At 41.5% G+C, this 24,131-nt stretch overlaps 1 protein-coding gene across 10 annotated transcripts in view; it reads right to left on the bottom strand.

Annotated features, from left to right (window-relative positions):
* The window catches only part of CERS3 (ceramide synthase 3), a 123,082-nt gene that overhangs the window by 24,049 nt on the left and 74,902 nt on the right, over positions 1–24,131 (bottom strand). For all 10 annotated transcript variants that reach the window (XM_025437927.3, XM_025437928.3, XM_025437926.3 and 7 more), the window contains one exon: positions 8,833–8,986. In XM_025437927.3, the coding sequence (XP_025293712.1) occupies positions 8,833–8,986 (154 nt within the window). The remainder of the gene's footprint in view (positions 1–8,832; positions 8,987–24,131) is intronic.

Below are 24,131 nucleotides of genomic sequence, written 5' to 3'. Positions count from 1 at the left end.
CAGAAAATAACTGGAACAGAGACCAACTAGGGAGACTGCGGAATATTGCGGAATATTTAGTTCGATGGTTAGAGAACCATCCTGTTCATATTAGCATGTTATCCTTCCCCCAACCCTGTAAGGGAGTAGGGCAGCTATTGACCCCAATGAGAAAACCAAGGGTAAAGAATAAATAAATGATTTCCCCAAGGCCTCATGGCTAAGCACTTGGAGTCTGTGCCCTCTGTTGCCTGGTCTGCTCCCTACACAGGGACACGCAGACTCCTTGTGGGGACAGGTGTCAGGTCCCGGATCAGGCAGGCAGAGATGGGAGGCCCTTCAGGACTACGGCTCAGATCCCCCAGCCCTGGGTGGCCTTCTCTGGTCCTATCCTTGGTTGAAGGGAGCTGCCTCACTCAGAGTTACATCCCCTTCCCAGAGGGCAGCTGCATCCGGTGACACGCTCATGTCAGGGTACAGAGGTCCAGCCCCTTTGCCACAGCTGGAAACCCCTGAAGGGCCACCCAGCTCTAGGGCTCTGTTGGGCTGGCTGAGGACTTTGTTATAAATGCACCACAGTTTCACTTCTCCCTCTGCCCCAGCTTCCTTCACCCCCTCACAAATGTGGACCTCTAGGGTACCCCTGAAATCCTCTTGTGTGCATGCACACACACTCACAATTGATAAGGGGTGGGATGCCTGGGCGGCTCAGTGGTTGAGCATCTGCCTTTGGCTCAGGGCATTATCCCGGGGTCCTGGGATCGAGTCCCACATCAGGCTCCTTGTGGGGAGCCTGCTTCTCCCTCTGCCTGTGTCTCTGCCTCTCTTTGTGTGTCTCTCACAGAGTAAATGAATAAAATCTTTAAAAAAGAGAGACACCTGTGTGTGCTGTGCACATGGGTTAATGTGCCTGTGCATGCATCTGTTTCACTACTAATAAAATGGAGAATATCTGTTCCTTTCAGGAACATATAAAATTCAATTCTATTTTTGTGAAATGATATTTATTTGTTTGTTTGTTTGTTTATTTATTTATTTATTTACTTGAGAGAGAGAGAGCATGTGCATGTGAGGGGGAGAGGGGCAGAGGGAAGGGGAGAGAGACAATCTTAAGCAAGCTTCAGGGCGGCCCCAGTGGCGCAGTGGTTTAGTGCTGCTTACAGCCCAGGGTGTGATCCTGGGGACCAGGGATTGAGTCCCACATCGGGCTCCCTGAGTGGAGCCTGCTTCTCCCTCTGCCTGTGTCTCTGCCTCTCTCTCTGTGTGTCTCTCATGAATAAATAAATAAAATCTATTTAAAAAAAAAAAGCAAGCTTCACTCCCAGCGAGGAGCCCGATGTGGGGCTCGATCTCACAACCCTGAGATCATGATCTGAGCTGAAATCAAGAGTCTAAGGCTTCGACTGAACCACCCAGGCACCCCCAAGGTTTTTGTGCAATGATTTTAAAAATCAAGTACGAGAGATGTCAGTATGAGAGATCTTTTACCTCTTTTTACTTGGATCTTCGCCCAACCCTCACCTCCTTTTCAACTTCAGCAAGATATAACCAGTGGCTCAAGGCAACATCAGGGTGAACACTTGAGACCGCGGAAAAAAAGGACAGGATTTGAGTGCTCACTGCTATCCTCAAAGATGCCTTTATTCGACAACTCTCCTTTGAAAAAAATCCCTTCCTTTCACAACAGCTTCAGCTGCCTTCCTGCCCATCAAAAGACCTGACTTAGTCTGATACCTCCAATGAACTAGTATTTTCAAAACCAGTGTTAGGAAACACATAAGACAAGAAATTTAGAAGTATCCATAAAAGGAGCTAATACATGATAAAGTAAGTATAGAAAATCATTCAGATAATTAAAAATTCACAGGCAATTGCAGGGAAGTGAGATTTGCCACTTTTGAACAGACACCCAGCAGCTGAAAGCTAGAGATAACAGTCCTCCCTCGGCTGCTGGCATTCAGCCCCTGCCTATGCCTGGTTCCAAAGGAACAGAGGATGGATTGAAGAGAACTGAAATAAAACCTTGTTTGACTTATTTAAAAACACAAATATTATTATTTTTTTTCAGAGGCCCAAGTGCCTGGAATGAAGAGGTGAAAAGTCATGCTCTTTTTCATCAGCAGCAAGAAGAGGTGTCACAGCACCTGGGCACAGGCAACCTCAGTAACCATCTTAATAGAAAGAAGACACAATTTGGAACAAAATACTAGAAGAATTTCCAAATAGCTTGGGAAAGCCTACTGAACAACCTCATATGTCAAAAAAAAAAAAAAAAAAAAAGCCTGGATAATGCTATACTATCCTGTTGTAGAGAAACAGATATTCACTAAAAAGCTCACAGCAAAAAAAAAAATAAATAAATAAATAAATAAATAAATAAATAAATAAAATAAAATAAAATAAAATAAAATAAAATAAAATAAAAAGCTCACAGCATGGGTTCGGGTCTGGATTCACACAACCGGAGGAAGCTCTTCTGTCCCCATTGAGCTTCTTCCACTTCCCCATTGGGCAGGTGAACCCCTCTTTCCATTCTGAGTTAATTCCATCTCATGATGTGAGTGTGGGGTTGGGTCTTCTCCCGCTCATTTATCTAAGAGCCCTGGTTGTGCCTGGAGGTCTGTTGCCTGGGGGTCTGTTGCCTGGTCCAGGGCAAAGTAACAGGAATTCTGCTGGAGGCTGGCAGCTGGAAAGAGGCCAGTTTGCTCACAGGCCTTTTGCTGACGATACATTTTCCTTCTGTTATTATCTCAGAGCCATGCAGATGGTTGCTGGTTCTACTTTGACTTCTTGAAATAGCCTCATACCTTCACGTTTATAAAAACTCAGATATATGACTGTTTCAAGGCACAGAATCCCCTAATGGGGATAGCCCTAGGGAGATTTTCTAGAGTGCTTTCACCGAAGAGCTGGAATTCATGAATGACTGGTAAGGTAACGGTGACAAAGGTAACTGGGCAAAGTCATGATAAGGTTATGAAGTTTATAGTGAAAGAACACATACTGTGTGATCCCAGGTATATAAGGTTTAAGAAAGTCGAGGTGTGCCTGGGCACAGTCAGTTAAGCATTTGGCTCCGGCTGTGCTCTCAGGGCCGTGAGATCGAACCCCATGTTGGGCTCCCTGCTCAGCGTGGAGTCTACTTAATACTCTTTCCCTCTCCCTCTGCTCCTCCAACTGCACCCCCTGCCTGCTCTCACTCTCTCACTAAAATAAATGAAGAAATATAAAAAAAAAAAAAGAAAGTTGAAATTAATCTATGGGGATAATAATAATAAGTAATAAGTAATAAGAACAGTGATTGCCCATGTGGGAATGGGGGATGATCAGAAGTGGCACAAAGAATTGTATAGGGTCATGGAAATGTTCTATGTTTTATTTATTTTAAGACTTTATTGATTTATTTGAGAAAGGAAGAGAGCATGAAGGGGAGAGGGGCAGCGGGGCAGCAGGAGAGGGACAAACAGATTCCCTGCTGAACAGGGAGCCCAACATGGGGCTTGATCCCAGGACCGTAAGTAAGTTTATGATCTGAGCCAAAGGCAGGCGCTTAACCAACTGAGCCATCCAGGCAGTCCTGTTCTACATTTTAATAGAGTAATGGCTGCATGGTTTATACATTTATTAAAATTCACTGAACAGGGAACAAAAAGATGATGTTCATGAAAGCTGAGCCTACATCAGGCTAAAGGCACACACACAGAAACACATATAAACACACATTAAATACGTATCACTCATGTTTGAAGGACATATGTTCACAAACACAGAGCTACTAGGGAGGCAGATGAGCAGAGCATTAGCAACATAGGCTGTGAAGCCTTGGGCTTTGTGTGCATGACTCTGTATGACCTTGAGTAAGTCATGTAACTTCTTTTCTCACCCGGCCTCTCTTCCCCTAGAAAAATAGCACAGTTTTCTGTACAAGTGAGTGGTACACTGTGGTAGGAAGGCCTTGGCGGGAGCATGCTGTCCTGGTGGATATTTAGTGGTCTCTCCTAGTTCTGAAAGTCTGTTCTGTGGCACAGCTAAATGTACAATATAGAAGAATAGTCAAACCTGAAATTCTTTAAGCCAAGCAACTTTGCACAGTTACTTTCTACAAGTTTATAAACTCCACTGTCCTTTCTTCAATAGATTGTTAAAGCAATTAACCTACATAAACATTCATAAATATGGAAATATAAACTGATAGCATTTTTTAAAAGATTTTATTTATTTATTTTAGAGAGAGAGAAAGTGAGAGCAAACGTGTGTAAGTGAGTGAGGGGGAGGAGCGGAAGGGGAGGGAGAGAGACAATCAGACTCCCTGCTGAGTGCAAGCCCTGCATAGAGCTCCATCTCAAGACCCTGAGATCAGACCTGAAGCTGAAACCAAGGTCATATGCTTAACCGACTGAGCCATCCAGGTGCCCTAAACCAATAGCATTTTTGTAATACTCTATTTTAACCACCAGCCTTTGTGATATCTTTATCTCCTGTTTAGCAAAGGGCAGTTTTTAAATCCACTATTAACTACTGACAAGAGAGGTGGAGATTTGCTGGATGTTACAGATTTTGTATTTTTTCCCTAACACACAGATATCTGAGAGATCGTGTCAAAACGGATCGTCAGCATGAGTCACAAAAAGTCAACTGCCTGAAGACAACTTAGCAAATGGTCAAGGGTGCCCTTTGACTGACACCTGACTCAGCTGCAGCATATCAAAGCAGAAGGGAGGGAGGGCTTGATCAATTGCCAGGCCACTGGGAAGTCACAGCCTCTCTGTGACTTGCCACAAAGAACCTGAATCAATAGGAATAATGGTAATGGCAGCTAACCTTCTCATGTGCTTGCTATGTGCTTGCTATGTGCCAGGCACTGTTCTGAGGGCTTTATCCTAGAAGGCAGGTGTTAAGATCATCATCCCCATTTCACAAGTGGAGAAACTGAGGCAATAAATGGAACTAATATGCGCCTCAGATCACACAGCCAGCAAACAGGAAAGCCCGTACTCAGCTATTCCTGACTTGCTTTACTAGGAAGTGATTTGAAACACACACACACAAAAAAATTACAAAATGTTTTCTTACGTTTTTAGAAAGCTCGGAAACAAGTTTTAGGATTTATGCTGTGTTTTATTCCATTTTCTTGATTATTCAGGTTGTTTATGTACTTTTTCTTACTCTGTGCCAGCTATTTCAATTAATTTTCTGGTTATTTCAAATCCACAGTAATTAGAAAGGCAAAGTATTAGCAGTAAAGAGACTCACGTTCTAGTCTTGGCTTTGCCACAAACTTACTGTGCAAGTTTGGTCGAGGCCTCAGATTTCTCCTATTTATGAGAAGGGCCCTTGCTTTAACTAAAAGAGTTCAGCATATGTAAAGTGTCACCTATGAACTTAAGAGACACTGCCTATTGGGAGCAGATGGCTGGGGCAGGTTGCCAGGGGCTAGTTGCTCTATCCTCGCCATAATAGCTGCACGCTCAGTTCCGCCCTCTGTGTCTTGGCTGTGTACCAGCCTAAGATGTCAAAGAGACATGCTTGAGTTGGCCGGCACCCAGTGTGATATTTAGAAAGAAGAAAATAAAAGTGTAGGGATGATCAAATTCTCTTGAGTAATATTGAATGAGAGCATGCCACCCTCCTTCTAATTTCTTCTAAAAGCACTTCTCATGTTTGCAAAGAGAATGACAAGACCACTATATGGGCCTGTCATACTTCCTGATGTGATGTGTGGGCTGGTAGTTCCTCAAAAAACCCCTATTTTTATAGGAACCAGCTCAGTTTCAGTGCCAAGTCTTGTTCTCCAGCAGCACCATGCCTACTAACCATGGTCTGTATATGTCAGAGTCCTGAAATTACAGTGATGTGGTTATGTGAAGGTATTAGACAGCAGAAGCAAGTGGTAGAAGGCCATATGCATGCAGTGCCTCCACTGTTTAGGGAAAATAAGGTGTGGATATTTCAAAAATCGCTATTTTTAAGATGCATAATTACTTTTGTCTTTTTAAAAAATATTTTATTTATTCATGAGAGACACAGAGAGAGAGAGGCAGAGACACAGGCAGAGGGAGAAGTAGGCTCCCTGTGGGGAGCTCGATGCGGGATTGGATCCCAGGACCCGGGGATCACTCCCTGAGCCAAAGGTAGACACTCAACCACTAAGCTACCCAGGTGCCCTTCACTTTTGTCTTTCCAGTCTACCATGCAAATCCAAGGAGACCAGAAAAAAGATTAATAAACAACTTTGTAACTTTCTACCCCAGTGTGATTTGTTTCCTGGAATTATGTATTCATTTGCATATTCAAAACTACTTAAGTAGTTTTGGGCCTACCAGGTATAAGGAACTTAAGCAAATTCCCAATCTCTTTTATAAGATTTAAAAGACATTTGAAGAGCTTCTGCAATTCCATTTTTTAAATATCCAAGAATTGGGCAGCCCAAGTGGCTCCGGTTTAGCGCTGCCTTCATCCTAGGGTATGATCCTGGAGACCCAGGATGGAGTCCCCACGTCAGGTTCCCTGCAGGGAGCCTGCTTCTCCCTCTGCCTGTGTCTCTGCCTCTCTCTCTCTCTCTCTCTCATGAATAAACAAAATCTTTAAAAAATTAATAAATAAATATCCAAGAATTAGTCCCCTTTGTAACAATTGAGGTATATCTATTAAATGCTAAGTAGTTATTAAATATAGTTGAAAATTCACTTGTTAGTTGTTCCTCTAAGAATGTCCACTCCTGCCTTTATCTGTCTCCTCCCCTTTGCAATGCAACTGTGCCTTCAAATAGCATTCTTTAAAAGGCAGCTTTACGGCTTTGGAGGAGTAAGCTGATTTCACAGCCAGTTTTGCCACTGCTATGGAAAACAGAGTGCACATGCAAGCCAGCTGAAGTCATACGAACTGCAGGGATTAGAGCTCTGGGGGCCTCCACTACTGCTGTCAAATTGCAATTGGAAACAGCTTTTCCAAAGCACAGCATGAGAAATCGGGAATTCCTGTCCACAGCTCCCCAACCCACTGGGTTTTTAATCAGGCCTAGTACAACCCATTAGAGATCAGAAATATGAACATCATGATGAAACCAAACAAGAGTATATCTTCTGGTCTCTAAGTTTTGTCTGGCCTGGCTCCCTTCCAGCCTGTAATTATTGTCACTAACCAGTGATTAAGGGAACGGTTTCTGCCTAGGGATGGGCGCTCCAGGAAGGCTTGACGCACAGGTGAAACAGGCTCAGTTCAGGGCCCTTTCTTCCCTCCAAGCCCTGGCTGTGCAAATGGTCTCACTGCTCAACTTTTTCACTTTATCTTGGTCACTTCAACTTTATGAGTCACTCAGAGGTAAAGTAACTTATGCAGAGGTCACAGAAAACTATTTAGAACCTTAATAAACTAGAACCATTTGATGAAAGTTGGTTTTTTTTTCTTAGCACTCCAACTTTAAGGGAGAGAGTTTGTTCCCAAGAAAACAAGCTTGAGTCAGTCATTTAGTAAAACAAACAAAAACTAATTTCAGAATTTGATTTGAGGTTAATCCAGATGTAGCCTACTATCTATACTTCTATCTCTAGAAGCTAGGAGACAGTAGAAAACCCAGAGGTCGTTATCGCTGTCCATTTCACTTGTCAACTCTTAAACAGTCTTTCTTTTATTTTATGATTCTATTTATTTATTCACAAGAGACACAGAAAGAGGAAGAGACACAAGCAGAGGGAGAAGCAGGCTCCCCACGGGGAACCCGATGTGGGATTCGACCCTCGGACCTCCAGACCACAACCTGAGTCAAAGGCAAACACTCAACCACTGACCCACCCAGGAGTCCCTCTTGAACAGTCTTTGAGACACATTTACTTACAGGATGAAAATGAATTAACCCGACAGTTGATCAGAACATGAACTTATCAGATAAATTACCAGCATACCTGTTAAATATAAGTCATTCCCCCTGATGAAGAGTGTGGTGTCAGACAGGGATAGTAGCACTTGAAAATGAGCCCACTGTAACTTCCACCTTGAAAGATCCTTAATTAAAACTCTCCTACAAGTATGATTTTCTGACAAAGAAGGATCTGTGATTTTATTTTTTATCTGAAAGTCTCAAATCAAATTCCATCCATTGTATAATGTTCCCTGGCCCACCCTTGAGTCACCTGGTTTCTGCCTTCCACAGCAAGTTTACAGGATGTCTCTTTAGCACAACATAGGTAGTTGCTATTAGGTGAATATTCCTGCTGCCGCCCACCCCCAAGATGCTGGGTTATTTGCCCAAAGGCGGTGATTGTGTCTTATTTCTAAAGCCTTCCCCTTTACTTCTTCTGGAAGTAAAACCCAGAGCTGAATTCAAAACAAACCTACAAAAAAACTTCTATTGTCTAAAAAGTATTATCAATTTGTTATTATTTAGAGAAGAAGCAGTTTTCAGGGGGAAAAAAAGCATAGCCAAATGATGGACAACATTTCCGATAGTAGAAGGCTCAGGGGGAGAGCATTTAGGGCAAATTGGGTGCTCAGTGAAGGTAAACAGAAGGCTCTGTATACTATGAGACCATTACTGTAAAGCTTGTCCCAAACCAGAGTAGATTTAGAGTCATTAGGACATTCTTTAAAAAGCAACAATCAATTTTTGGATAAAAGTTGTATAAAAATTACTTGTCTTCTAATAAAAGCAATTTCTTAAAAGTAACTTAGAGACCTACCTAAAGAAAACACAGCTATATTTTGGATACATTTTTATCAATCATGATCAAATCAAGGGGAAAAAAAGGAATTCTGGTTAACTCCAAATTAACTAGAGCATTCCATTGTCTGGGCATCACCTTCAATCTGGCAATGAAATCCACTTGTGAAGAGCAGTAAGACTCGGCCAGCACTTACCTTCATGAATATACATCTTCGGAGCATCTTCAGGATAAAGTAGCACCAATAGAGGTGAAGGACTTGCAGGACCAAGAGCTGGAGGTTGAGGAAGATGTATGAAAAGAAAGGCTCAAGATAGTGCAGAGGCAGAATCAGGGTGCAATATAAAATCCTACAAAAAAACAAACATTGGAGAGTATTTCATTACCAGGTACTCATGAATTTTCAGTGGGAAAACAAATACTTTTTCTCCCAAGACATATTACATTTATTTCATTTCTAATCATGCCCAGGAAATTCTCAAGGGAAAACAATATGATAATTTTACCTTTTATATCATTATTGGCCAGCCACAAAAAAATACAGTCTCTGGGGAGAAAAGTTAAAGCAAATGGAATTTTTATTGTCATGCTGCCTACACTCCAGTCTCTGTACCCGAGTTTCCACTTTGCAAACAGAAGAGCATACACAACCCTCGGGGCTAGTAGAACAAATAGAATAATGCATGTTTACACGGGGTTATAATTATAACCCCTTATGACACAACCTTGTGTAGTGGGCAGCAAATGGGGAATTTCACAAAAGTAAATTTGCCAATAAAAGTAAGGAAGCAAAAATTCTATTATTACTTCCACTTTCCAAAGTGAACTGCGTGCTTTATTGATTTCATGAACAAACTCATGGACATCATTTGAGCTGCCTTGATTACCCAGAATGCACAGTGCCTTCAGATAATACTGCAGTATGAAGGGTGTATCTGTTGCCCTTCCCAAACTTCATATACTACCATGATCTTGGAGTTCCTGGATTGGTTTGCTTGTAACTATATTATTCTACTTATAAAAAATAATGTATTCACACAAAATAGAAAAAATAAGAAAAAGAAATAGCATCGCCCAGAATACCACCAGTCTACACAAATTATATTGGGATTTTGTGTATTATCTTCCAGTTTTTTTTTATGAGTATTTAATTTTATATTTTACATGAACATGTAGTAAAACTCTTTTTTGGTGTTCTATGAACTATAATACATGCAGAGGTCTGTGTAACCACCACCATAGTTGGGATCCATCCAGGATATATGGATGGATGATATTCCATCATCTCAAAGACAAAAACAAAAACAAAACTCCTTGCTCTTCCTTTAGAGTTCTACTCTTTCCCCCATGCCTAGAACTTGGCAAACCCTCATCTGCTATTTTATTTTGTGTTTTCAAGAAGGTCATATAAATGGGGTCATACAGTGTGTCAGCTTCGGAGACTGCCTTCTTTCATGCAACACAGTGCCTTTAAGAGTCCTCCAAGTTATTGCGGAAACCAATAGACTTGTCCTCTTTATTACTGAGTAGTAGCTCACTCTATGGATGTATTCACCCTTTGGAGAGCATTCCCATTGTCTTCCGTTTTTCACAATTACAATTATGAACAGGATTGCTATAAATATTCACATACAGGTTTTCTGTTACCATAATTTTTTATTTCTCAAGGGCAAATACACAGGGGTGGAATGGTTGGGTCTCATACCGTAAAGATACATTTAGCTTTAAGAAACTGACAAGCTGCACTCCAGAGTGGCTGCTTTGTATTCCCACCAGCAACATGTAAGGATGGTGGCTCTTCCCCATTCTCACCTGTACTTGCAGTTGACCTGCCAAGATGTCTGCCACTGTAGTCAAAATAGCACTTGTGGGATTTTTATGTTCAGCTCCACTTAGCTTGGAATCTAAAACATATTAAACTGCTTGAACACCTCAGTGTATGTAGTCTTGCCCAAATGGAAGGCTATTTCTTTCTTTATTTTTTTTCAAACATATTTATTTTATTTTATTTATTTAATAACTTTATTTTTTATTGGTGTTCAATTTACCAACATACAGAATAACACCCAGTGCTCATCCCGTCAAGTGCCCCCCTCAGTGCCCATCACCCATTCACCCCCACCCCCCGCCCTCCTCCCCTTCCACCACCCCTAGTTCGTTTCCCAGAGTTAGGAGTCTTTATGTTCTGTCTCCCTTTCTGATATTTCCACACGTTTCTTCTCCCTTCCCTTATATTCCCTTTCACTATTATTTATATTCCCCAAATGAATGAAAACATATACTGTTTGTCCTTCTCCGACTGACTTACTTCACTCAGCATAATACCCTCCAGTTCCATCCACGTTGAAGCAAATGGTGGGTATTTGTCGTTTCTAATGGCTGAGGAATATTCCATTGTATACATAAACCACATCTTCTTTATCCATTCATCTTTCGATGGACACCGAGGCTTCTTCCACAGTTTGGCTATTGTGGACATTGCTGCTATAAACATCGGGGTGCAGGTGTCCCAGCGTTTCATTGCATCTGTATCTTTGGGGTAAATCACCAACAGTGCAATTGCTGGGTCGTAGGGCAGGTCTATTTTTAACTCTTTGAGGAACCTCCACACAGTTTTCCAGAGTGGCTGCACCAGTTCACATTCCCACCAACAGTGTATGAGGGTTCCCTTTTCTCCGCATCCTCTCCAACATTTGTGGTTTCCTGCCTTGTTAATTTTCCCCATTGTCACTGGTGTGAGGTGGTATCTCATTGCGGTTTTGATTTGTATTTCCCTGATGGCAAGTGATGCGGAGCATTTTCTCATGTGCATGTTGGCCATGTCTATGTCTTCCTCTGTGAGATTTCTCTTCATGTCTTTTGCCCATTTCATGATTGGATTGTTTGTTTCTTTGGTGTTGAGTTTAGAAGTTTTTTAATAGATCTTGGAAACTAGCCCTTTATCTGATATGTCATTTGCAAATATCTTCTCCCATTCTGTAGGTTGTCTTTTAGTTTTGTTGACTGTATCCTTTGCTGTGCAAAAGCTTCTTATCTTGATGAAGTCCCAATAGTTCATTTTTGCTTTTGTTTCTTTTGCCTTCGTGGATATATCTTGCAAGAAGTTACTGTGGCCGAGTTCAAAAAGGGAGTTGCCTGTGTTCTCTAGGATTTTGATGGAATCTTATCTCACATTTAGATCTTTCATCCATTTTGAGTTTATCTTTGTGTATGGTGCAAGAGAGTGGTCTAGTGTCATTCTTCTGCATGTGGATGTCCAATTTTCCCAGCACCATTTATTGAAGAGACTGTCTTTCTTCCAATGGATAGTCTTTCCTCCTTTATCGAATATTAGTTGACCATAAAGTTCAGGGTCCACTTCTGGGTTCTCTATTCTGTTCCAATGATATATGTGTCTGTTTTTGTGCCAGTACCACACTGTCTTGATGACCACAGCTTTGTAGTACAACCTGAAATCTGGCATTGTGATGCCCCCAGATATGGTTTTCTTTTTTAAAATTCCCCTGGCTATTCGGGGTCTTTTCTGATTCCACACAAATCTTAAAATAATTTGTTCTCTCTGAAGAGAGTCCATGGTATTTTGATAGGGATTGCATTAAACGTGTAAATTGCCTTGGGTAACATTGACATTTTCAAAATATTAATTCTGCCAATCCATGAGCATGGAATATTTTTCCATCTCTTCATGTCTTCCTCAATTTCTTTCAGAAGTGTTCTGTAATTTTTAGGGTATAGATCCTTTACCTCTTTGGCTAGGTTTATTCCTAGGTATCTTATGCTTTTGGGTGCAATTGTAAATGGGATTGACTCCTTAATTTCTCTTTCTTCAGTCTCATTGTTAGTGTATAGAAATGCCACTGATTTCTGGGCATTGGTTTTGTATCCTGTCACGCTACCAAACTGCTTTATGAATTCTAGCAATCTTGGGGTGGAGGTTTTTGGGTTTTCTATGTAGAGTATCATGTCATCAGCGAAGAGGGAGAGTTTGACTTCTTCTTTGCCAATTTGAATGCCTTTAATGTCTTTTTGTTGTCTGATTGCTGAGGCTAGGACTTCCAATACTATGTTGAATAGCAGTGGTGAGAGTGGACATCCCTGTCTTGTTCCTGATCTTAGGGGAAAGGCTCCCAGTGCTTCCCCATTGAGAATTATATTTGTTGTGGGCTTTTCGTAGATGGCTTTAGAGATGCTGAGGAATGTTCCCTCTGTCCCTACACTCTGAAGAGTTTTGACCAGGAATGGATGCTGTATTTTGTCAAATGCTTTCTCTGCATCTAATGAGAGGATCATATGGTTCTTGGTTTTTCTCTTGCTGATATGATGAATCACATTGCTTGTTTTACGAGTGTTGAACCAGTCTTGTGTCCCGGGGATAAATCCTACTTGGTCATGGTGAATAATTTTCTTAATGTACTGTTGGATCCTACTGGCTAGTATCTTGTTGAGAATTTTTGCATCCATGTTCATCAGGGATATTGGTCTGTAATTCTCCTTTTTGGTGGGGTCTTTGTCTGGTTTTGGAATTAAGGTGATGCTGGCCTCATAGAATGAATTTGGAAGTACTCCATCTCTTTCTATCTTTCCAAACAGCTTTAGTAGAATAGGTATGGTTTCTTCTTTAAAAGTTTGATAGAATTCCCCTGGGAAGCCATCTGGCCCTGGACTTTTGTGTCTTGGGAGGTTTTTGATGACTGCTTCAATTTCCTTCCCGGTTATTGGCCTGTTCAGGTTTTCTATTTCTTCCTGTTCCAGTTTTGGTAGTTTGTGGCTTTCCAGGAATGCATCCATTTCTTCTAGATTGCCTAATTTATTTGCGTATAGCTGTTCATAATATGTTTTTAAAATTGTTTGTATTTCCTTGGTGTTGGTAGTGATCTCTCCTTTTTCATTCATGATTTTATTAATTTGAGTCTTCTCTCTCTTCTTTTTAATAAGGCTGGCTAATGGTTTATCTATCTTATTAATTCTTTCAAAGAACAAACTCCTGGTTCTGTTGATCTGTTCCACAGTTCTTCTGGTCTCGATTTCATTGAGTTCTGCTTGAATCTTTATTAACTCTCTTCTTCTCCTGGGTGTAGGATCTATTTGCTGTTTTTTCTCTAGCTCCTTTATGTGTAAGGTTAGCTTTTGTATTTGAGTTCTTTCCAGTTTTTGAATGGATGCTTGTATTGCGATGTATTTCCACCTTAGGACTGCTTTTGCTGCATCCCAAAGATTTTGAACGGTTGTATCTTCATTCTCATTAGTTTCCATGAATCTTTTTAATTCTTCCTTAATTTCCTGGTTGACCCTTTCATCTTTTAGCAGGATGGTCCTTAACCTCCACGTGTTTGAGGTCCTTCCAAACTTCTTGTTGTGATTTAGTTCTAATTTCAAGGCATTATGGTCTGAGAATATGCAGGGGATGATCCCAATCTTTTGGTATCGGTTCAGACCCGATTTGTGACCCAGTATGTGGTCTATTCTGGAGGAAGTTCCATGTGCACTTGAGAAGAATGTGTATTCAGTTGAGTTTGGATGTAAAGTTCTATAGATATCTGTGAAATCCTTCTGGTCCACTGTATCATTTAAAGCTCTCATTTCTTTGGAGATGTTGTGCTTAGAAGACCTATCAAGTATAGAAAGAGCTAGATTGAAGTCACCAAGTATAAGTGTATTATTACCTAAGTATTTCTTCACTTTGGTTATTAATTGGTTTATATATTTGGCAGCTCCCACATTCGGGGCATATATATTGAGGATTGTTAAGTCCTCTTGTTGGATAGATCCTTTAAGTATGATATATTGTCCCTCTTCATCTCTCACTACAGTCTTCGGGGTAAATTTTAGTTTATCTGATATAAGGATGGCTACCCCTGCTTTCTTTTGAGGACCATTTGAATGGCAAATGGTTCTCCAACCTTTTATTTTCAGGCTGTAGGTGTCCTTTTGTCTAAAATGTGTCTCTTGTAGACAGCGATGGGTCCTGCTTTTTTATCCAGCCTGAAACCCTGCGCCTTTTGATGGGGTCATTAAGCCCGTTCACGTTCAGAGTTACTATTGAAAGATATGAGTTTACTGTCATCATGATATCTATTCAGTCCTTGTTTTTGTGGATTGTTCCACTGAACTTCTTCTTAAAGAGGAATTTTAAGAGTCCCCCTTAAAATTTCTTGCAGAGCTGATTTGGAGGTCACATATTCTTTCAGTTCCTGCCTGTCTTGGAAGCTTTTTTTCTCTCCTTCCATTTTGAATGAGAGCCTTGCTGGATAAAGTATTCTTGGTTGCATGTTCTTCTCATTTAGGACCCTGAATATATCCTGCCAGCCCTTTCTGGCCTGCCAGGTCTCTGTGGAGAGGTCTGCTGTTACCCTAATACTCCTCCCCATAAAAAATCAGGGATTTCTTGTCTCTTGCTGCTTTAAGGATCTTCTCTTTATCTTTGGAATTTGCAAGCTTAACTACTAAATGTCGAGGTGTTGAACGGTTTTTATTGATTTTAGGGGGGGATCTCTCTATTTCCTGGATCTGAATGCCTGTTTCCCTTCCCAGATTAGGAAAGTTTTCAGCTATGATTTGTTCAAATACATATTCTGGACCTCTGTCCCTTTCGGCGCCCTCAGGAACCCCAATTAAACGTAGGTTTTTCTTCCTCAGGCTGTCGTTTATTTCCCTTAATCTATCTTCATGGTCTTTTAATTGTTTGTCTCTTTTTTCCTCAGTTTCCCTCTTTGCCATCAACTTGTCTTCTATGTCACTCACTCGTTCTTCCATCTCGTTAACCCTCGTCGTTAGGACTTCTAGTTTGGATTGCATCTCATTCAATTGATTTTTAATTTCTGCCTGATTGGATCTAAATTCTGCAGTCATGAAGTCTCTTGAGTCCTTTATGCTTTTTTCTAGAGCCACTAGTAGCTGTATAATAGTGCTTCAGAATTGGTTTTCTGACATTGAATTGTAATCCAGATTTTGTAACTCTGTGGGAGAGAGGACTGTTTCTGATTCTTTCTTTTGAGGTGAGGTTTTCCTTCTAGTCACTTTGCTCAGTGCAGAGTAGCCAAAAACAAGTTGTATTGGGAAAAGGAGAAAAAGAGAGGAGAGAAAGAAGGAAAGAAAAGAGAAAAAGAAAAAAGGAAGAAAAAAAGAAAAAAGAGAAGAAAAAGAGAAAGAAAAAGAAAGAAAGGGAAAAAAGGGTGGGGGAAGCAATCAGAAATAAAAAAAAAAACAAAAACAAAAAAAAACAAACAAACAAAAACCCGGGGGAGTATCTTCTGATTCTGTATACTTTAAGTCCCTTGACTTCCCCTGGAACTTGTCCGTTTAGCTGGTCTTCTGGGGGAGGGGCCTGTTGTGCTGATTTTCAGGTGTTAGCACTTGGGGGAGCTGCTCTGCCCCCTGCCTGGTGCAGGGCTCAGCCGGGGGTGGGGTGGGGTGGGTGTTTACCCTGCGAGGCCCCAGGAGGAACAACTGTAGTGGCGGGGCCAGCTCTGGAGCCCTGGAGTCAGCCCCCGCAGTAATTCCGGAGCTCTCCGTCTGCAGGGCCTGGAGGCTCTGGGGCGGGGCCGCTGATCTGCTCAGCTGGGGCAGGAGCGTCCTTGCTGTCCTGGGCCCTCCCGGCCTCTGCTTGTCCCGGGGGAGGCCGGATCCTGGGCTGTTTCCCGGCGCCCTGTGCTCCGGAGCCTGCGCTGTTGGATTCACGCTCCCCGCTGCGCAGCCTCCTCCGCGGAGCCGCCGCCCGAGCCCCCCCAGCTGCTGCGGGCCCTGCGGTGCCCGCTGCAGCCCTTAGGGAGCTCGGCGCACTCTCCCGGGTGCAGGTGTCTGTTAGTGTCCCAGGAAGCCTGAGGGCATCCCCGCCCTCCTGGGTCCTGCTCCAACTCCCTGGAGCCCCTTTCCGCCCGGGAAGGTCGGTGCAGCTCCTGCTCCTCCGGGACGGGGCTCTCCTGTCCTGGGGACACTCGCCCCGGCCTCAGCCCGGCTCCTCGCGGGGCCCCTCCCCCTTGGAGGCCTTTTGTTTCTTTATTTCTTTTTATCCCCCGTCTTCCTACCTTGATAGAAGCGTGAACTCTTCTCCCTGTAGCATTCCAGCTGTTCTCTCTTTAAATCTCAGGCCGAATTCGTAGATTTTCAGGATGATTTGAAGGTTATCTAGGTAATTTGGTGGGGACAGGTGACTTGGGGACCCTACTCTTCCGCCATCTTGCCCCTCCCCCAGGCTATTTCTTTAGAAATGCAGATTCCAAAATATGAAAGGACTGTTTCAAAGTGCACTTGAGTATATAAATTCAAGGTGTGTGTTAAAAACTGTTAAGACTTTGCCAAACTACTGTCCAAAATTATAAGAATTTATAACATCTCTATAAAACAGAAATAGTAACCACTTATCTATTTTACTTATGCAAATCACCTTTAGACACTTTGGAGTTATGGAAAAATACAAAGAAGTTAAGTAAAAATCACCTAAAGTCTCACAACTCACATGTAACTCAGTATGTTTTGGTAAAAATAACTGAAGTCATCCCTCCTAAAAATACATTCTTTAAGTCTTTAAGGTCCTTTTCCCTTTTTTTTTTTTTTTTTCTCATTCCCTGTTACCACATGATTTTGTAGAACAGAGACACACCGTGCATGTGATTTTCTACCCTGCTTTTATGACTTAATATGATACAGAGAGCTTTCCATGTTGATGAATGTATCTATGTATCAGGGATCAGCAAACATTTTTGTAAAGGAATGGATAATAAATATTTCAGGCCTCTGGGCCATTTGGTTTCTGTTGCAAATACTCTGCCACCATCTTGTGAAAGCAGCCGTAGAAATACGTTAGTGGATGTGGATGTGTGCCAGTAAAACTTTATAAACAAAAATAGTCAGTGGGCTGGATTTGGCCTGTGAGCCAGAGTTGGCCAACCCCTATATGCCATCCTATGTAATAGGAAATTTGTTTATGGATATCATAATGTATTTAATCCCTTATTGATAGATATTGGTTTCCAAATTTTTATTATGTTATAGAGAATGCTATAAGATTGTAAAGACATTTGATTTTTGATATTTTCTTAGAATAGCTGAAATCCTTAATCAAAAAGTATACTCACTTTACATTTAGAATACATTGCTGAACTGCTTTTTAGCAAGACCATACCAATTTATTATTTTATACCTAGTGTATTAGAGTACCAGCTTCCTTAGATTTTGACCAACATTGTACTTTGTCAACCTCTATCTAAAAGAACATCATGCTGTTTATATTTACATTTTTATTTCTTGTGAAGTAAATATATATGTTCATATATATATATATATATATATTTTCATATATATATATTTTACTTGGTTATTTTTCTTTATACTTTTGTGAACTGCTTCTTTATGATATCTATTTTTCTATTGGGATGTTTACTTTTTCTATTGATTCATAAATGCTATTTACATATCAAGCATAACAACATTATTGGTGATATTAAATATCACCATGTAGTCTGATTCTTTCAACCTTGTTAATGATTTTTTTTGGCAAACCAATTTCTAAAATATTTTTGTGACCAAATTTATCAGTTTCTGTCTTTCTAGGTAGCCTCTATGTTATGCTTTAAAGGGCCTTTCTCACCTACACCATTATAAAATTGATTTTCCCGTATTTTCTTGGCTCTCCCAAGAGAAAGCCAATATATTGGCTCTCCCACTTAAAAGCCTGGTTCTATATAACCTTGATCCATTTCTCTGTGCATTTTCCCAATTGTAAAGTGGGAGCAATGATTATATACCTTATTCATTCAATAAAGGTTCATTGAAGGCCTACCAAAGTGCTACTGGGCACTTCATAGGAGCCAGGAATATAGTGATGAATAAAATTGACCCAAATCCCTGAAGTAGTAAGGCTCATATTCTTGTGCCTGCATTCACAGGGATTTAATGTACATAAAAGCCTCTGCCATTCTGATTTGCTGGATTCTCAGGGGCACTTGTGTGCCTTATTCTGTACTCTCTCAGTCTATAGTACCCTTCTTCTTTTCAGTTAAAATTCTCTTCACACATCAAAGCATGGGCACCTTTCCAACAAAAATCTCCATGCTATTCTGAGCACCTCTGAATGTATAGCATTCCTCTCATGCCCCCTACCCTGCCCTCAATACCAACTCCTTGAGAGCGTTTGGCTGGATTCAACCTGCCTTGTGGTAATAGTTGCTCCTACAAGTTCATTCTTTTTTTTAAAAAAGATATTATTTATTTATTCATGAGAGACACACAGAGAGAGGCAGAGATATAGGCAGAGGGGAAGCAGGCTCCCTGTGAAAAGCCGGATGCGGGACTTGATCCCAGGACCCCAGGATTATGCCCTGAGCCCAAGGCAGATGCTCAACCACTGAACCACCCAGGCACTCCCTACAAGTTCACTCTTTACTTGTTGGCAGGCTTTCCCAAGGCAGCAGCCATGACATCTTCATGCCTATGGCCTCCCTTCACCTGTTCCAGAGCCTTACTTCCTACTAGGTCCCCTATTAGGAATTTGTCAATGTCAAAGGTAGCAAGGGAAATATTTGAAAGATTCTCCTTTGCATATTCTACCAGAGAATGTGAATAGTGACCTAAACACGTAATTAACTCATTGTGATTCATGGAAAGATAAAACAAAAAACAAAAAACAAGGGGGTGGGTAATGCAGAGTTTTAACTGAACTGAGATTTCCCTATTTTTCCAGTTCACGGGAAGACACAGCAAAGAGGGTTCTGGTTGGAAGAGACCACATGTATGAGGTGGGAGGCATGTGGAAAATCAAGAGCTAAGAGAAAAGCAGTGTAGCTTATAGGAGAGGATTGGCAGGGAGGGGCGGTGTAAGATGTGGGTACAGAGATGAATGGAGGCATCTCCTGTTGGCTTTGCAAGTCATTGCATTGGGAAGCTTTGCTGGTTTTGGAAAGGGGAGTGATATACCTGACCTAGGTCCTGGTCTGAGGCCACTTTTCTTGCCTTGTAACCTACACACGTCATTAAGCCTCCAGGTCCTTGGACAGGGTGGAAGTCACCCTGCCTCTGTGACTGGGAAGGCTCCAGAAGGACATACCACCAGCTTTGTAAACTGTAGAATCCTAAAAATGGAAGAGATCACCATTAAAATGCAAATGCCTCCAAGGAGAGCCGAGCTACCACAGAGAGAGTCAAGGCATGGGCTCTGGAGCCTGCTAGATTAGGGTCATGGCTCCCCTGTGGTCTGCAGCAAGTGACATAACCTCTCTGGGCATCCGTTTCTTCTGTAAAATGAAAACACCACCTCATCAAACTGTTGCGAGGGTTAAACGAGTTGACAGGTGGAAAGAGCTTCGCATACAGAAAGCACTGGAAAAAAATGGTAGTTGTAATAACAAGAGGTCTGATGACAACTTTTCCACCCACCCCTTCCTACTGCAGAGGGGCTTACATTAACATGACAGCGAGAGCAACACCCAGAGGGGCCTGGGGCTGAGCTACCTGGAGTTTCTGCTTAGCGAAAGGAGGGGGAAGTCACGCAGCAGAGGGAGAGGAGCTCTGGAGAAGTGGAGACCCTGTACTGCCCAGAATGTTCTGTGTGGGAGGACAGAGGGGATCATTCTTCTTTGCTAAAAGAATAGGAAGAGGAAAAATGAACACATCTGTCCCTGTCAATTTTGTCCCAAACACATGTGTGTCACGTGCGTAGCTACATGCACAGATGTACACAAACACAGGTTTACTTTCTGGGCAACATGGGGTTCTTCCTTCACAGAGGATGCTCAGAGACTGCTGTGCTTCTGAATTCCTGGAGCCACTCTGCTCCGTCCACTGGCCTTTCATCCAGTGATTCATGGAAAGATAAAACGGATGCACTAGGACCAGGCCCTGCATTGCAAACTTCGGCCTCTTCCCTCTTTAGTTTGCTTTCCCATATTCACTCTAGCAATCACTGGACTTGCAATGGTTTGAAAAATCACACGGTCGGTATAAACAGTAGTTAGTTTTGCTGGGCTTAAGATAAGGCAGCCACCAAAAGTTCTATTTTCCTAATGAAAACTGGAATTTGAAGGTCCTTTTCTCTTGTTAATTGCAGGTATGAGCATTAAGCCTTTTCAGGATTACAAATACTGGCTCTACTGGTGAGTAATTGCCTACTTTATACTTCAGGGATGTCTTATATTTCAAAGTGACTGTGTAGTTGAATATTTCATAAATTTAGGGAAGGCAAATTATGCCTGCTTTTAGTCGTCTGATTTAGTAATTTAATTTGAAACATATCTGTTCTGTGTTTCAAATGTTTATAGTCTTAGTCTTAGTTTCTAGTCTTAGTTATTTCTTAACTAGCTGTGTGACCCTGGAAATATCTCAACTTCTTACTTGGAACATAAATAGGGAGTCTAAATGCTTCAACAGTGCTGATGACATGGGACACAGAAGGGGTAAGGAACTGCCCTAGGTGAATGACAACTGAAGGCAAAATGTGATCCAGTAGGAGGGAAAAAAAGCAATAAAGGTGTTAGCATAACAATGGACAGAACTGAAACACGGGTGATAGATTACTACATTTCCAGAAATTGACAAAAATACTGTGATTCTGCAAAAGAGTCTCCTTGTTCTTAGGAAATATGCACTGAAGAACTTAAGGCTAAAAGGACATGATGTTTGCAACTTCCAAATGATTCAGAAAAAACATGTAGATACATATCTGCATATGTGTGTATGCGTGTGTGCATGCGAATGTGTGTGTGTTGAGATAGAGTGAAAGGAATGAGAGAGAAGGGAAGGAGAACAGGAATGAGAAAGCAAACAGGGCACAATACTAACTAGTAAATCTGGGTAAAGGGAAAAATTCAAGTTCTTTGTAATATATGTGAAATTATCCTATACATTTGAAATTATTTCCAAATAAATAAATGAATAAAAGGGTTGGGCTAAAATTTGTGTAAGTTCCCTTATCCTAAAGCATTATGATTTGAAGAAGAGTGATCGTTGGACCTGTCCTTTATACATTTATGAACAGCAGAAGAGCCGAGCAGGTGGGGTCCAGGAAGGTGCTCCTGTGAGGGCACACTGTTGAATGAGACATTGAACAAACACAGGCAATGAAATTCATTGTCTCCTTTGAAAGGCGTGTAACCGGAAAGTCTAGTTCTGAGATACACATCTGCAGTGGTGGCTCAAGGGAGTGGTCCCAGCTTCAACAGAGTCACTCTCACGAGTGACTTCCACTCTTCTGGTGACTGTGCCAAGGGCACTGCACAGTCCCATAAGGGCATGGAAGCCCACATGGCACCACTGCACCCATGCTCTGCCCTTGACTTATTCAGAACCCAGGCTCCAGGCCTTATGAGGATGAAAGGTCCTTTGTGTCCCTACTCTTGTTCCTCTCTGATGAGTGCCAGCTAAGAGTACTGCTTGTATGCTTCTAGGTTTGTCTTGTCTTTTATTAAAACTGCTCTCTCTTTGATAGCCATTCCAAATAGTTACATGGTCACATCATCCACAGAATTCCTTCTCACCTGAGGCTTCCCAGGGTACTGTTTTTCTATGCTAGTGAGAGTCAAATTATCGAAAGTGAAATCCAATGAACCAGTGGTGGGGAATATAAAGTTACCACCAGCATATATACCCTTGGAGGTAAGGAAGTTCCTTATTTGAATATTATTCACAGTTGGACATTTTTTTTGAACATCCAAAACACAGGTCAGTATTAATAATCTTCAAATACATAGGTAAGGTGGTTGATACAAAGATCTCTTCTACTGCCCTTATGCACTCCTTCTGCAGGGTAGGAACTATGTCTCATTCATCTGGTGTATTCCTCACAACATCTGGCTGCAGTGAGTTCAAGAAATGAAGCAGTGAACCAGCACCACCACCTGTAAGCTTCAGATGAGACAGAGTGCTCCTTTCTTTCAGCCGATCAGCCTGCACTAAATTGTTAACTGTCCTTGTTGCTTATGGAGGAAATTGTGAAGGGTCAGGGGAGGTGTCTACCTATCTACTTGAGCTCAGAAGGTCTTTAGCCTAGTGATTTCCTGGAAGTAATATTCAAATAGATACATCCAATAACTCAAAAGAATAGAAGTCATTATTTTAAAAACAACAGTTGGGAATACTGTGTAAAAAAAATATATAAGCCCTGAGATTTAAATGCTTTTGGATAAAAATGCAAACAAATTAGGTAACTAGCAAGTAGATGAAAGTAATTTGGACAAGGCCAATTGGAATTCCTGCCTGATGTTGAGAGAAACGGTGTTATAAAAAACAAAACAAAACATGCAATTGCCACTTGCTGACACTGATTGAGAATTGGCTAAATAAGATTCCTGAAAAAAGCAGAAGGAGAGAAGAGGGGACACAGTTGTATCAACACAAAAGAAACTCATCAGAGAAAAGCAAATATGCTTGAGACTTGGGAAAATGAAGGGAATGCAAAAGAAAGGGAAAGGCCAGAGTAATGTACTGCTTCTGATTCCTTCTCTCAAAGTTTCCAGATAAATTTCAGATGGGTCATTGTTCTCCCTACTCGACCCTTCATCTTACCACAAAATGCTCAACAAAAGCAGTTGCGAGGATGACTAGCTGCCTCCTCTGGCACCTCAAAAATGTCTGAATCTTGAAATAGGTCTATCATCTGCATATTGTTTGGTCCGTAGTAAATTCTCCCCAAAACTGAACTAACAAAATATCCTTGAAAAATGAATCTATGCTTTCACATTTTAGACAGATGGTTGGAGTCAGGCTAACGAGGAACTGACTTTTCCTCTATGACACCACGAGATGACTGTGTAACAGTCAAGCAGATGGGAACACTATTTAAGCCAGGGTAATACACTGCAACGGATTCTTTCAAAAACCATGAAGAATCAACCTCTCAAACTTCCAATAGCTTGGTGAGACTTTCCTCAACCTTCCAAACAATGAAGACTAGTCAACGTCAGCACAGAAAAATTTTTACCAGCAAAAAAATTTTTTACAGTCAAGTCTGTTAATACTGGTTTATTTGCAATCCAACTCCCCGAGGACAGCATACAGTGGTATTGGCTGCCCTCTGCAGTGGGCTGGTGAATTCAGTGAAGTATCAAGATCAAGAAAGTGCCAAATGCATGCAACTCATTCTTCTTGAAATCCAGAAATGCTGGCAAGAGAATGCCTTCTTAAATCTAGGATTTTTAGAGCCGAGGGTGTGTGGGAAAGTAACACATCACCCCCACAATCACTCAACCCCAACGATGTTTGGTTGCTTTCTGGGCAAGAGTAAGCTTGCTTGTTGATTTAAGACATCATGGGAATGTCTGAGGTTAACAGCCTCCATTGCTAAATCAAAAGCCAACCACAGCAGCAAAACTGTGAAGCTTCTCAGAGAGCTCCCTGGACTGAGAGCTTCCATGGTGTATGTTTTTAAAACCTGCCCATGAATTCTTTGAAACTACTCCTGTGGAGAAATGGAGTCTATTTTGCTTCCCTCAACTACGAGCTAGCCTTAGTCACCTGGATCCAATGAAGAAAATGAGGTTGGAAGTGGCATGATGTGACTTCTGCAGG

The sequence above is a fragment of the Canis lupus genome, chromosome 3, assembly GCF_003254725.2.
Source record: "Canis lupus dingo isolate Sandy chromosome 3, ASM325472v2, whole genome shotgun sequence".
In the NCBI taxonomy this organism is placed as follows: Eukaryota; Metazoa; Chordata; class Mammalia; order Carnivora; family Canidae; genus Canis; species Canis lupus.
Note: the sequence above shows the minus strand (reverse complement) of the source record. Positions and strands in the feature narration are given on the sequence as shown.